The sequence below is a fragment of the Magallana gigas genome, chromosome 4 (genome assembly GCF_963853765.1).
Source record: "Magallana gigas chromosome 4, xbMagGiga1.1, whole genome shotgun sequence".
In the NCBI taxonomy this organism is placed as follows: Eukaryota; Metazoa; Mollusca; class Bivalvia; order Ostreida; family Ostreidae; genus Magallana; species Magallana gigas.
The window spans coordinates 33609274-33623750 of NC_088856.1; the positions used below are offsets into that span (position 1 = coordinate 33609274).

The 14477-nt window shown below is 34.2% G+C and overlaps 1 protein-coding gene and 1 long non-coding RNA gene across 3 annotated transcripts; both read right to left on the reverse strand.

Moving 5' to 3' along the window:
• Positions 1 to 817: 817 nt before the first annotated feature.
• On the reverse strand, positions 818 to 2798 carry LOC136274699 (uncharacterized). The gene is made up of 3 exons (XR_010713125.1): positions 2492 to 2798; positions 1910 to 2074; positions 818 to 1260 (listed from the first exon to the last, which is right to left on the reverse strand). It is a non-coding gene; the product is annotated as an uncharacterized lncRNA (long non-coding RNA).
• Positions 2799 to 3440: 642 nt separating this feature from the next.
• On the reverse strand, positions 3441 to 13933 carry LOC105333370 (uncharacterized). Of its 2 annotated transcripts, XM_066082181.1 has the most exons (9): positions 12377 to 13933; positions 11893 to 12011; positions 11446 to 11634; positions 10966 to 11055; positions 7857 to 7951; positions 7674 to 7776; positions 7254 to 7490; positions 6487 to 6735; positions 3441 to 3524 (listed from the first exon to the last, which is right to left on the reverse strand). In XM_066082181.1, exons 4-7 carry the CDS (start codon positions 11036 to 11038, stop codon positions 7351 to 7353), a joined length of 411 nt encoding a protein of 136 aa, XP_065938253.1. In that variant the 5' UTR covers positions 11039 to 11055; positions 11446 to 11634; positions 11893 to 12011; positions 12377 to 13933; the 3' UTR covers positions 3441 to 3524; positions 6487 to 6735; positions 7254 to 7350. The 2 variants fall into 2 exon arrangements, 1 of the variants encoding a protein (XP_065938253.1); XR_010713124.1 differs by lacking the exons at positions 3441 to 3524; positions 6487 to 6735; positions 10966 to 11055; ... (1 more) ...; positions 11893 to 12011; positions 12377 to 13933 and adding an exon at positions 8795 to 8972 and having other exon boundaries at positions 7446 to 7490; positions 7674 to 8570.
• Positions 13934 to 14477: the final 544 nt, after the last annotated feature.

Genomic DNA, 14477 nt, shown 5'->3' on the forward strand with positions numbered 1-14477 from the left:
CAAATCACTTCAATGCACAACACTTTTGATAAAATCCATGTTCCTACAGTTATAATAATACGCAGGTGCCACGTTCTGACTCGAGCAGCCATGAAATCAAAACATCTTAGTCCATGAGACGTTTGCAGATTTCAAGCGTTTGTAGAATTCGGATCAGGAAGCAGTAATTATTTCTTCAAAATGAAAGTGGTATAAGAGCATAACAAACGGGCGGATCATATTTCCCCCGCAAAAATCGTTTTTAGAGACTTTGAACTCTTATGAGATAAAATGTACAGAAATACATAAAGTAAACAATTTCCATAGAAATCCCACCACTTTATCACAAAAATATATTCATGCGGGGACCTTAAAGGAGGGGGTTCCAGACACCCCCCTCCCCCCCCCCCCCAAAAAAAAAGAAATAAAAATTATGCTGTGGTGCATGTGAATTGAATTTAATTTGAAAATATACTTACAAACAAGAATTTACATAACTAAAACACTGGGCAAGTTTTTTAATGTAATAAAATGGTGTACTGTCTCTACAAGAATGACTGGGGGAGGCACACAGAAATATGATGAGAAAATACTTTTTTATACAAAGAGTATACTGCTGTCAAAATATTTACAGTTTTTGACATAACATGCCTAATACCTCTTCAAATAATCATAAAAACTGTAGTTGTGTTCATATGCAATATTTGATGAATGATTGATCCCAAATTTCAATATAGATTATAATTAATATCTACCGATTCAAAACCTGATGCACAATCATAAATACAAATATTTCATTGGCACAAATACAATTACAATAGTTGACAAAGGCCCAATATATGCATAAACAGAAGTATTGTTTTTATTACACATCAGTATGAAAGATATATAAATATCACACAAAATAAATCTGAAACATTCAATATACAAAACTTTTTTGTAGAGATGCTGTTCTTGTGATAACAGGGGAAAGTGTAAAAGTTGTGTTTGTAAGCGGAGACCCTGTAATAATTGTAATAACACAAACTGCCAGTACAAGTTCAATTTTACCAAACTAGGCCAGTGAGCACAGTAAGTACGTGTATATGTAAATTCTAGGAGTGTTGGCCACCAATTGCTGATGTTCACCCTCCTACCACAATGAGGTCCTCCTAGATAGATAGGGAATAATATCTTGTTGTATTTTGTAGCATCGCTACCATCCATATGCTTCGAGCAGCAGCCGTAATGCGTCCAACAATGGAGTCAGCCAGAATCAACAGCTTTCTTTGGCGGCTGGCCCTGAAAACAGCAATGACCAAGAGCTTAGTGTTTCATTGATGGTATGAAATGTATTTCACTGATTTTTTTTTCACATGATACACATAAAACTAAATTTGGATATTTTTTTTATATCTACACTTTTTTCTTTTCTTTTTTTATAGAATGCTGTTGACAGTATGCCTGTTGATGAACTGCGGCAAAGAATAAAAAAAAACATGACTGCTGCTGAGCCAGATTTCGTAAGACCTTTTCTAATGAGGCAGATGGAGGATAGTGGAAGGAATAAAAACTCTAATTCAAATGTGCAATGGTGTTCATGTGGGGTATGTCAAAGTTTTTATGATCCCCGCATGAACATCTGTTGTAGGCAATTTCCATGCATCACCTCAAAACCCGAATTCAGAAATTTGTGCTTGAGGCATGATGTATTGGAGGTTGCTAACATTTTGAATTGGAGTTTTTCGGACCAACCAAGATCCTAGTTTTCAACTGTCGACATTCAGAAACTTTGTCCTGTGGCAACATGGGCGGCTGGGAGCTGGAAGGCGAATACCAGTTCCTGCCTGTGTTTGTGTTGCTGTGAGAAGACGTTTTACTGAGACAGATGTTATCATTCTGCTAATTCTGATGACTCTGAATAAAATTGAATGAATTCATTTATTCTCACCTTTCTTTTTTCTGCTCTGCATCTTAGCTAAAAGAATTCGTGATCCTGGATTTGTTTCCCCAGAAAGATTCTTGGCAATTGAATCTAAAGAAAGCGATTTTCTGCTCTTTCTGAATTTGGTTTCAGAAATGCCATATGTTGCTCTCATGCAAGCAGCCATCAGTTCTGAAAAATTATACCTTGTGATAAATACATGTATTTCAGAAATTTAATGTAAATTTGTACAGTATAGTGTACTTGGATATATAAAGTATATGCATGTTCATGACTCTGCATATGATGTTCCTCAAGATAAAAGCATATTCACATAAATGTTGTAGTTCTGAAAATCACATAGAGAAGACCCATGCCATATGTTTTACTATAAACGAATGATCTAATGTGAAAGAATTTCTAATGACATGCAATCAAAAATTTAAAAGCTATGAGAAAATCTGACTAATTATGGTGTGTCTAAAATTAATTAATGGTATTTTGATTGACAGCTCAACATAAGTATTGCCATAATAAAGATTTAACATTTAAACAAATACAGGTTCTTATTAAACAATTTTATCATCACAAATTTTTGATGTTTCTAACCTGGTATATATTTAAAATCTTTTGTTTGGTGCTTCCTCCTCATATGCAACCCACTGTTTGGTCCTCCTGGATACCTGGCCTTTAGCTTACACTTGTCCATCCTGTCCAACCAATGGCATCCTTCCAAGGTGGTTGTTGTGGTCCATTACAGCCAGCATGTTCCTATTATGATAGGCGTCATAGCCATAGGATTTCTGTTTTGGACAGTAATGTAGAAGTGTATGGCTAAAAAAGTTTTCCACAGCCCATGTTTGTTGAGAGTTGGTGTAAAATTTCATGCTCCCAAACCAATCTCTGTTTGTTACTAACATCCTAAAAAAGGATTAATTCATTTAGTAAGTCAGATCAAACAAGATACCTGTGAGCCAATGCTCACTAGTGATACCCCCCACTCGAATGTGAATATGCAAAATAAGCAAAGTTGACATTTAACAGAAAGTTGGCATTCGATCGGTACAAAAACATATCCCACAATATGGCATGCCTTTACAAATAGTGTGTTAAATTTTCAAGCATCTGCGATAAAAAGTTGCTGAGAAATCTTTGATGAAAATTTGTTTGAAAATTTTGGCTAAAAATAAACAAAGTCGTCATTTAACAGGAAGTTGACGTTTGATTGGTACAAATATACATCCAACGATATGGCATGCCTAGACAAATAGTGTGTTAAAATTTCAAGCATTTGCGATAAATAGTTGCTGAGAAAAATGCGACAGAAATTGTTGTTACAGACGGACAGACAGAAGGACAGACACACAAGGGTAAAACAGCATACCCCCTTCTCCTTCGGAGCGGGGGTATAATAAACACAATGATATATATGCATAAACCTTTACAGCATGGAATAAGAAGCAAAGTTATGTAGACTTACCGGTACATGAAAGTGGACTGATTCAATATGCACATAAAAGTATTTACTTTTGAATGTTGAAAAAACAAATGAACTAACCGTAGATTCTTGAAAACCACCGAGTCCCTCTAGATCTACAGCCAATTGCTGCATTCGGCTTCATGTTCCTCGGAATGTCGACAACTAAAGTGATTAAATTGTAAACTAAGTGCCAGTTTCTTTTGTCAATGTTTCCAATCTTTTACTGAATGAAATGGTGCCAGAAAAAAGAATTAATTGTATGTTGCTTATGAAAGAAAAAAACAACCATCAGACCCAACCTAAAAGAAAGTAAACCCCAACTAAACCCTGGGTTTACTTTTGGGGTTTACTCTGGGTGTACTCGGAGTTTACTAGAGCAGACAAGAATTAACGCTGAGTAAACCCAAAGTAAACTCAGAGTGGTCACAGAGAGTAAACCCCGATAAGAAATAGACCCCAGAAAGCGGATGCTATATGTGTATTTAGAATGTACAAGGGGTGGGGCATACAGGTGGTAAGACAAGTAAGGTAAAGGACATATCTGCTTCACACTTCAGTGCATAAATTGGACCCCAAAAGCAATATACCAGATTAAACCTACAGTGGACCAAGAGTAAACCCAGAGCGGACACAAATATTTAAACATAGGTAATCACAGATTACAAAGGTCACCGAGACGAGACATCACCCTTATGAGACTTCACCTTTATGAGACCACCTTTATCATATTAAATGAAAATCATACTTTATGATCTTGGATATTCATGGATTCTGTTTTGACACAATATCGTATATCATCTATATAGTATTATATTACAATATCATATCACAAAATACATCATAACATTGAAACATATAATATTGTAAAATAAAGTATGATATTGTATGATACTGTATCATTTTTGAAACATAATATGATATTGTATCATATGATACAATATAATTTGATACAACATTGTATCATATCAAATGATACAATATTATTTGATAAAGTAAAATATGTAATACAACATTATATTATACATATTGTATAATATGATACAATAATATATTTTACAATATCATACAATACAATTTCATGTGATGTGATAATATATCATATTATAAACCAATATCATATTATACAATATCATATGATACGATATTATACAATATTGTATCATAGGATACACTTATATATTTTGCAATATCTTATGTAATAGTATCATGTGATAAAATAATAAATTAATAATACAATATAATATTATACAATATTGTATCATAATATACAATACTATACATAATGATATCATGTTACAATATCATAACATAAAATATCAAAAAAATTGATACAATATCATATCGTATCATATAACTTTTTATAATATTACATATGATATTATATTTTATCATATTAAACAATATTGTTTCATACCATACAATACTATATCATAGGAATCATGTTATATCATTTATCAACAAACACATCTATCTATCGAGGTTTGAATGAGGTAGGAGATTTCTTTAGCATCCTTGATAATGGAGATCAGGCTCTGCATCTGAAGCAACCCCTGCGTTTCATTTATAATATAGTTAAATCAACTATGCAAGATATCATCTATAAAACATGTGACCTGTTCCAAAAAAACTAAACCTCATCCAGCATCCGAAACCTATGGCTCAGATTCAGCATTCAAGCCTGTCAGGTGCATCAGTATACATAAGAAGCATCCCCATGCAAGTTTGGTGAAGTTCAGACCAGTAATAACTAAGATATCATCATCAGAGGGCACTAGCAATTAAAACCTTAACCTGCTCCAGCATCCGCAACCTATGGCTCAGATTCAACATCCATGCCTGTCAGGTGCATCTGTATCATAAGACACACACCATCCATTCAAGTTTGGTGAAGTAAGGACCTGTAATAACTAAGATATATTTTTTAGGATCCTTGATAATGGAGATCAAGCTCTGCATCTGAAGCTTCCTCTGTGATTCATTCATATTACAGTTTAATCAACTATGCAAGTTTGAAACAGTACTATTATCTATTAAACATGTGACCTGTTCCAAAAAACTTAACCATATCCAGCATCTGAAACCTATGGCTCAGACTCAGCATTCAAGCCCGTCAGGTGCATCAGTATCATAAGACACACCATCCATGGAAGTCTGGTGTAGTTAGGACAAGTAATAACTAAGATATAATCATCAGAGGGCACCTGTTTCAAAAACTTTAACCAGCTCCAAAAACCTTAACCTCCTCCAGCATCCGAAACCTTTGGCTCAGATTCAGCATTCAAGCCTGTCTCGTGCATCAGTATCATTAGATGCACCATCCATGGAAGTCTGGTGAAGTTAGGACAAGTAGTAACTAAGATATAATCATCAAAGGGCACCTGCAACAAAAACTTTAACCAGCTCTAAAAACCTTAACCTCCTTCAGCCTCTGTAACCTATAGCTCAGATTCAGCATCCAAGCCTGCCTGGTGCATCAGTATTATAAGACACACCATCAATGCCAGTTAGGTGAAGTACGGACCAGCAGTAACTTAGATATTGCTATCAAATGGCACCTGCAAATAAAACTTTAACCTGCTCCAAAAACCTTAACCTCCTCCAGCATCCGAAACCTATAGCTCAGATTCAGCACTCAAGCCTGTCTGGTGCATCAGTATCATAAGACACACCATCCATGCAAGTTTGGTGAAGTACGGACCTGCAGTAATTTAGATATTGCTATCAAAGGGCACCTGCAACAAAAACTTTAACCTGGTCCAACAACCTTAACCTCCTCCAGCATCTGAAATTTAGAACTAAGATTCAGCATCCAAGTCTTTCAAGTCCATAAGTAGGTCCAGATGCATCATCCTTGCAAGTTTGGTGAAGATAGGACAAGTAATAGCTTAGATAAAGGACCTGCAACAAAAACTTTAACCAGGTCCGGACGCCGACGCCGATGGTATAGCATAAGCTCCCCCTGATTTCGTCTCGGTGAGCTAAAAAGCAAACCCAAGCTAATTTAAACCCAAAGTAAACTCCGAAAGTAAACCCAAGGTTTAGTTGGGGTCTACTATGGTGTTAGGTTGGGTCTAATTGGTACTGTATAGGATATAAGTCAATAAAAATTCTAAATCATATTTACCGTCCACCTGCCCACATATGTTTATTGTTGATATGGTGCAGGATCCCCATCCATCTCTTCAACAGACGCTCGACACTGCCTTTACAAGTACTGCAGCACCACCAAAAATGATTCACAATAGGCCGTATCCATTGCAACAGTCCTCTGCATCCTGGTTTCTTGGCAATATCAGAAAGAGATGTTGTGAGTATCTTGGCCTAAAATGCCAAATGTCCAAGCTGTGCTGCAGGTGCTTGTAAGGTTCTGATTCTACAATTAATTTTATTTAGAGAAATAGAGATTACTGAAAATGTGAATACCAGGACACAATTGTCAATCACATATGATTTCATTATTAGTCCTAAAGTTTAACATCACCCTTGGGGCTAAAATGAAAATTGTAGAGTCATATTGTTTACTGGGATATATAAGAGATATAGTGAGTAAATGTCAAAACATTTAAAATAATTTTAAAGACACATGCAAGCTATTCAATGATTGAGGAAACTAAATTGTTGAGTAGCAGTCATTCTTTTGATTTTATGATTGCATACACACATGTACGTTATTTTATGTTTTAACATTATTTGCTGGTTTTCCTAATATTTCCCTGAATACGTCAATAGAATTTTCAAGAAAATAATGCATGACATTTTATCAACAGCTAGGCAATATAAAGTAACTGAAGTTGCATGTATAATTGAATAAGACAGATAAAGTATTTGCAATTCTATTAATAAAATTAACCTTTTGTCACACAGAATACCGGTACTGAGATGTATACTTACTCAACAAAGAAATTATGTTTCTACTAGCATCAAAAATGATTTCCCATATAACAAGTAAGTAGTTGTTATAGTAAGTAGTTGTTATAGTAAGTAGTTGTTATAGTCTTCTGTCAATGAGAAGCCTTTCCATCTTGAAACTGTGCCTGTCAACTTCCCTGAAATCTCCCACTTCCATGTGTATTATGGCTTTGGTGTTAGAATCCATAAATACTGCAGTTGATCTACTTGCACAAAATCCTGAAAGCATAATCATGGAAACATTTGTTTTTGGATTTAAAATTCTATAATTTGGAATTTACCTGATCAAAAATATTAAACATAGTTTCTAAAAAAAAAAGTAAAAGGTACAACAGGCATATATGAGTTTGGCGCTTCATCCTTTGTTGTAAATGTTAGTAATTTACAATTTTAAATATTTACCAGGTGAGTCAAATCGTACATCTACAGCCACACTAAGTGGTAAACCTCCCAACTTCTTGTACACATCTGAAATGTGCTTCTGGAACTTCTCCTCTATTGCAGTCTGTAAAAAGCATGTAAAAAAATTATTCCTTTGTTTATCTGTTTTCAAGTAAATTTATTATACCGGTAGTTAATATGTACCCAATACTGAAGTTGCATCTTGTAAAATTGGCGGGAAGATCCAACAACAAGGTTTATAAATTTGGCACCTAGGGCAAATTTTTCCCAAGAAGCACCTAATAAATATTCACAAAGAACTGTGAAAAATTCCAGATATTATCCATAAAGTAATCAAGGACACCCTGACAGACACTGTGCATATTCTTTATTCCTTATTGACCAAATTAAGGAGCCATGTGGCTCATAAGTATAATATACACACAATTAACAGGAGAATGGCAGAGGATTCTACATGGTATATATATGTATATCATATGGGCTAACAGTGTACAATATCATTAATATATAATATAAATGTAAATAAATGTAAGACAAATATCATAAGGAATTAACATATTAAATTCTCTCTCACTCAGTGTCACAATTGCATTCAAATTGTATACTAGGTTCTTAACACATTTCACCAATCTGGTAAAAGGATGGTCCTTGTAAGTCAAACAAAACAAAATTTACAAAACAAACACAATTTATTTACAAATATACAATAATTAGGAGGTTGTTGACATCAGTTCTATCGGATGGACTAGATGGCATTCGACAAGACGTCTCACATAAGGTAAGTTCCGTAGGACTGGGAAAGCATAAGTTTTTGGTTTGGATATTAATTGTCCCACCATAAGTCCTTCCACGGATATAACATGGTCCACCACGTGCACGTGCCCACTCCGTGGTCACCTATTTAAATATCGAACAACGTGGCATAATAAGTTTTCTTATACACCTATTTGAAATTAGATACATATACTGACTCATTAAACACACCGCTGCAGTATATTACAATTCTGGGCTACCGTAACATAACAGCTATTTAAATTACAATTTCACATACCTGTAGTCTAACTCTACTCACAATGCAGAATTAATATCAATCATAAAAATAGAAATAATGTAACACTTACTGGGTTGTATCTCTCTCACACAAATAAGCCCACACAGGGATGCCGTTCCCAAGATCAAACAGCATGGGAAACGCCCAAGATATCTCACCAAGAGTACAGACACGTCCACACAGCGTGTCTCCCAGAATACATCTAACCTCACTCTTCAAACCACTAAGCAAGTTTATTTAAAAATAAATAATACCTGTTAAACAGGTTTTCTCCAGTAGTATTACTACACCCAGTGACCACTCATGCAAGCAAAAATATATAAATAACTCAAAAGTATGGAAATACATTACAAAACAAAATTTAGATACTAGAACTCAACCAAAAGTATGGGAGTATGGTTGGAACATAATTGTGACAATACCTCCATTCCTAAGAACAAAATACAATTTTGTAACATTTTATCGTAAATGAAATGTGCCGTAAGTTAAACAGTTCATGCACTTAAAACTAATCTATTCTGCAACATGCCGACTCAGGAAATCTGCTCCAATGTTCTCTGATCCTTTGATGACCTCTTGTTCTGGTTTAGAATTACGGAACTTTGAGTGATATCCTTCCTCTGTCAGTTGGAATCGCTTTAGTAGCGCCTGCTTCAGACATCTGTAATTGAGAGCTTCACCTGCAGGTAATCTAGAATAAACGTCCAGAGTTTTACCTTTTAACAATGTACTGAAATTGATGGCCCAGATGGACTCTTCCCATTTTGCGTTGAATGCAAATCTCTCGAATCTCTGTAAATAGGAGTCAATACAGTCATTAGTTTCTTCAAAAACTGGTAGTTTGGGAAGTTTAGCCTGACTTGATACAGAAGCACTTGCAGCAGCTATCTCTGAGTTTTTCTGTCTCTGTAACTCTGTTTCTCTCTTTATTGTTTCTAGCTCAATCTCTTTTTCTATCTTACGAACTTCTCTCTCTGCCGCTCTCTCATCTCTTTCAAATTTCTCTGTCTCTTTATTTTTATCAAATTCTCTCAAATCTTCATCTTTCAATCCTAATCTAGTACCCAACTCAATGAATTCCATGTTCAAAAAGAAAAAAATGAGCAACAAACCGCTCAACGTGCGAAAAAATGTAGACATACAATGTAAAAATGTTTGAGTTTTTCTAAAAAAAAATTGCTACATTAGAAAAAAAAACCCTCAAAAGTAAGCACAGGTACTAAAACATATTACAGTGGAAAAATATGCGAGTAGTTCACACAAATAGTACCACAAAAAAATGACCAAACAAAGACCATCCCACCGCTGCCACCAAAATGTCACAATTGCATTCAAATTGTATACTAGGTTCTTAACACATTTCACCAATCTGGTAAAAGGATGGTCCTTGTAAGTCAAACAAAACAAAATTTACAAAACAAACACAATTTATTTACAAATATACAATAATTAGGAGGTTGTTGACATCAGTTCTATCGGATGGACTAGATGGCATTCGACATAACAGCTATTTAAATTACAATTTCACATACCTGTAGTCTAACTCTACTCACAATGCAGAATTAATATCAACCATAAAAATAGAAATAATGTAACACTTACTGGGTTGTATCTCTCTCACACAAATAAGCCCACACAGGGATGCCGTTCCCAAGATCACACAGCATGGGAAACGCCCAAGATATCTCACCAAGAGTACAGACACGTCCACACAGCGTGTCTCCCAGAATACATCTAACCTCACTCTTCAAACCACTAAGCAAGTTTATTTAAATATAAATAATACCTGTTAAACAGGTTTTCTCCAGTAGTATTACTACACCCAGTGACCACTCATGCAAGCAAAAATATATAAATAACTCAAAAGTATGGAAATACATTACAAAACAAAATTTAGATACTAGAACTCAACCAAAAGTATGGGAGTATGGTTGGAACATAATTGTGACACTCAGCTTCAAAGCTTTCAATAAATGATGACAAAGTTTTTGAATAGATTTGAAGTTATCATAAGTAAACAACTGTATATAATGGCCTGTCTGATGTGTGCATCTGCAAATTAGGTAATAAACACATCCATTAGGCAGTTAGAAATTGTAATGGTAAATAATGGTTATTAGACCCTTTTTCCTCAAAAGTTTTCTAATACAAATCTAAAATGAAATCAATGTCAAAATATATTATCTTCATTTTAAAACACAATCAAGAACATATACATAATAACATTAATTAGCTTCCTACCTGTGAGAAGCACCATGAGTTGTAGTAAAATACTTATGAAGCTCTGCCTCCATAAAATGGTGTGGAAATCCATTTTCCTGGATGGCCATTCTAAAAAATAATATACATAAGGATAAACATGTACATGTGGTGTCCGAATATAAATTTATTCATAGAGTAAAAAATTAGTCATCAAAACCCTCAAACCACGAAAAAATATACTTTCAAGTCACATAAAAATACACTGTATTTCAAGCATCACATGAAATATGTTCTGTTGACTTCTTACTAATTAGAAAGAAATAGTTCAATACCATATTACCGGTAGTTTTTTTAAATTTTATATAAAGAAAGTGTTGTGTACAACAACTTTATATAATCATGCATTGATACATTTTGTATCAGTGCAAACAGCATCAAAGAAATGGGTACAACTTAATTCAGTTAATGTGCTCAACAAATATTAGAATTTTATCAGTAAGGAGTATCATGTAATCTTACACAGCAAAGGAATTTGTACTTCACTCCTGCTGGTATCTTTTCTCCTTCAACAACTGTTGACGGGCCGGTCTATGGGCTCCCCACACTGCTCACATGTTGTCCTCTTGATGAGACTCACAAGAGCACCCTCACCAACAACAAATCTCCTCTCTCTCTCTCAGAAGAGAGTATTCATCTTCATAGTTTTCTCTAGAAATATTGATAAAATTTTACATACATGTAATTATATGTAACTTATGATATTTTAAAAAAAACATGCACTAATACAAAACTTACTGAATCATGTTATAATGGGTTTATTTATGGTCATTATAGTATACATTGTAGCAAAATAAATATTATACATTGTATATGCAAACAAATATGATTCAGAAGTACATTTGAATGCTAAGTCCAGGTGGTTACATCATCTATAGTTGTACATTAATACATATTAGTAGTTTATACCGTGTCTCACTCCACATTTCATTTCCATCTTCATACTCCTCCTCCTCCTTTTGCTCCTCTTCCAATAATTCCTCATCATCAAAGATCTCTCTGATCAATTCATTGACTTCATTGTCATCCTAGAAGGAATATACATGTAAATGTTACATAACAACATCTCAAAATAACCTGTTGCACAAAAATTAATTTTATTACAAAGATCTTATACTGGTTTACTATATTATCAAAATTTTATCAATTTCAATGAAGCAACTAAAAACCTAATCAGGCATCCTGAGATTAGTACATGTACTAAGTTTTATTTTATTTTTTAATAAAGAGGGTATATTCCTTATGAGAGGAACAGACACATTCATAAAACATAAGCAGCATCAAGCACAATAAAGTCTTTTTAGACTCTAAGTATCACATGTAAATTTGCCTTTTTGTACTTCTAAATTTGTAATGAAAACTTTAACAGTAAGATGGAAATATAATGACATACGAGACTATGACTAGAACCTGGGATCCTGAATCTACTACTAGTCATGTGATATACCCATTGAGCCTTCTGGTGTGTGCAATGGTACTTGTCTAACCATCGCACTCTGCAAAAGCGCATCATAATTTAAAAAATACAGAGATATTCAATTAATCTGTTATTTACATGCAGTTATAAATACATTGTTAAATGACTTTTGGCACTAACCATCTTCAGTTAAAGCTGCATGGACTGATTTTTTCGCTCTTGCAGTATCAAATAATTTTCGATATATTATCCAATTATCTTAGAAAGTTATAGACTTTCGCCTATTTACACTAGCAGAAGTGGTCTCCTTTCAAAGTTAGAAATATCCAAAGTAAATAAAATAATTTTGTTATGGGCAAACACAAAAACAAACCAAACTGCATCATGTGAATGTTTAGAAAAGGGAACTGTTTGGTTTCGTCCCCCTAATAGTTGGGTTTATTCAACCCGCATGTTATGCATCAACTGAAAACAAAGCAAACTTTATAAACATTAGTGGACAAAATGTACACATTTTTATTTTGATTTGCCAAAACATTAAAACCTAATATATATATAGCAATGTCTATGTCGTAATACAATCATAGCCGCCTCGACATTGGGGGGAGGGGGGTGATTTTGATACGAGGCGAAATATTGCGGTACCTCTAAGTCGTTCGTTTTGAATATAATTTTGTGCATCATTTTTTTTCTCATTAAAATATGGTTTAATTGACTGGGAAAACTACTGGATTATCTTTTATTATGCACATACGTAGCATAACCATATCGTTTAAAAGCGTTCACAAAATCCGATATAAAATCGGACCAAGCAGCTTTAATTTTTATAATATATACCTCTGAGCTATAATTATCTTCATCTATCTCCATATATAGTCTCTACAAGTTGGTCTTCCATGTTTAAAAGATGAAAAACCTTCAAAAATTACTTAATTGCGGATATGATATCTAGATAAAAGTCATTATAAATATACTGGCATAGGCTAATTATACAACCATTTCTCACCAGTGCATTGTAACACAACTATTCCTCATAAAATAACGTGCTGGTGTGAACTAATACATGTAGCCAAATGATATAAGGTCAGTTTGATCTCCTTCTCCTACATGCGACTATAGGGGAAGGACTGGTCCAAGGCCAGTATAGTTTTAAAAGTATGCTTCGTGATCGTAAATATCATATAGAATTAGTATACATAGTTAATCAAAGCTCACATTATAAGTAACATCATTCAGTTATATAGCCTATTTGAAATGCATAGTCACCACTGCAATGAATGCACTGCGCAAAACATGAGAGATATCATATGGGTAACATTACAATTTACATGTGAATCGCGTAAATTGAGATGGGATGACATGCATCTTATATCATTTTAAAAACCAAATAATAAGAAAACATGTTATTTTATTGAATGTGCATTAGATGTCGCGCTAACAATACATGAAACAGCTATATGTAACTTATCTTTCTGCGTTTGGGACTTCAAAGAAAATTCCCTGTTTATAAATTACTTCTCCCCAAATCGAACTTTCGGTTTCAGAATACCGGTTTTGCGCAGTGTTCCGAGCACGGATAATGGCTGCAAGACGAGGTTGTTTTTATAAACTAATAAAAATGTGGAAATTGTTTGGTAATAGTGTCGGAAACACTTCATACTTACTTTGTATCGTATTCGGGTGCTACAACTATACTCGCTATCTTCTGTATCGCCAGGAATCCACGCAATGTACCTTCTTCTATAAAGGACTATGTGCGGTATGGTCAAATATCTGCCCCCGATTTCAACCAATTTTTAAATAGTATCGTATAAAAATGAAATCTTCACAAATCATTGTAAAGAGGATGCCTATAACTTTAATCTTGAGTTTAGTCATCATTGCTCACTCGCTCTTTATCTATGACGTCACCTAAATGACATAATTCCCGCAATTTTGCAAACAAATGAAGATATTCTCATTTTTGCTCTATATTTTACATTCGGTAGTATAGAGCGCAGGTCTGCTCAAGTACAATTTTAACATATTTTTTTCTTCAGATAGTCATACATATTATACCAAAAAATGGTACTTGAGC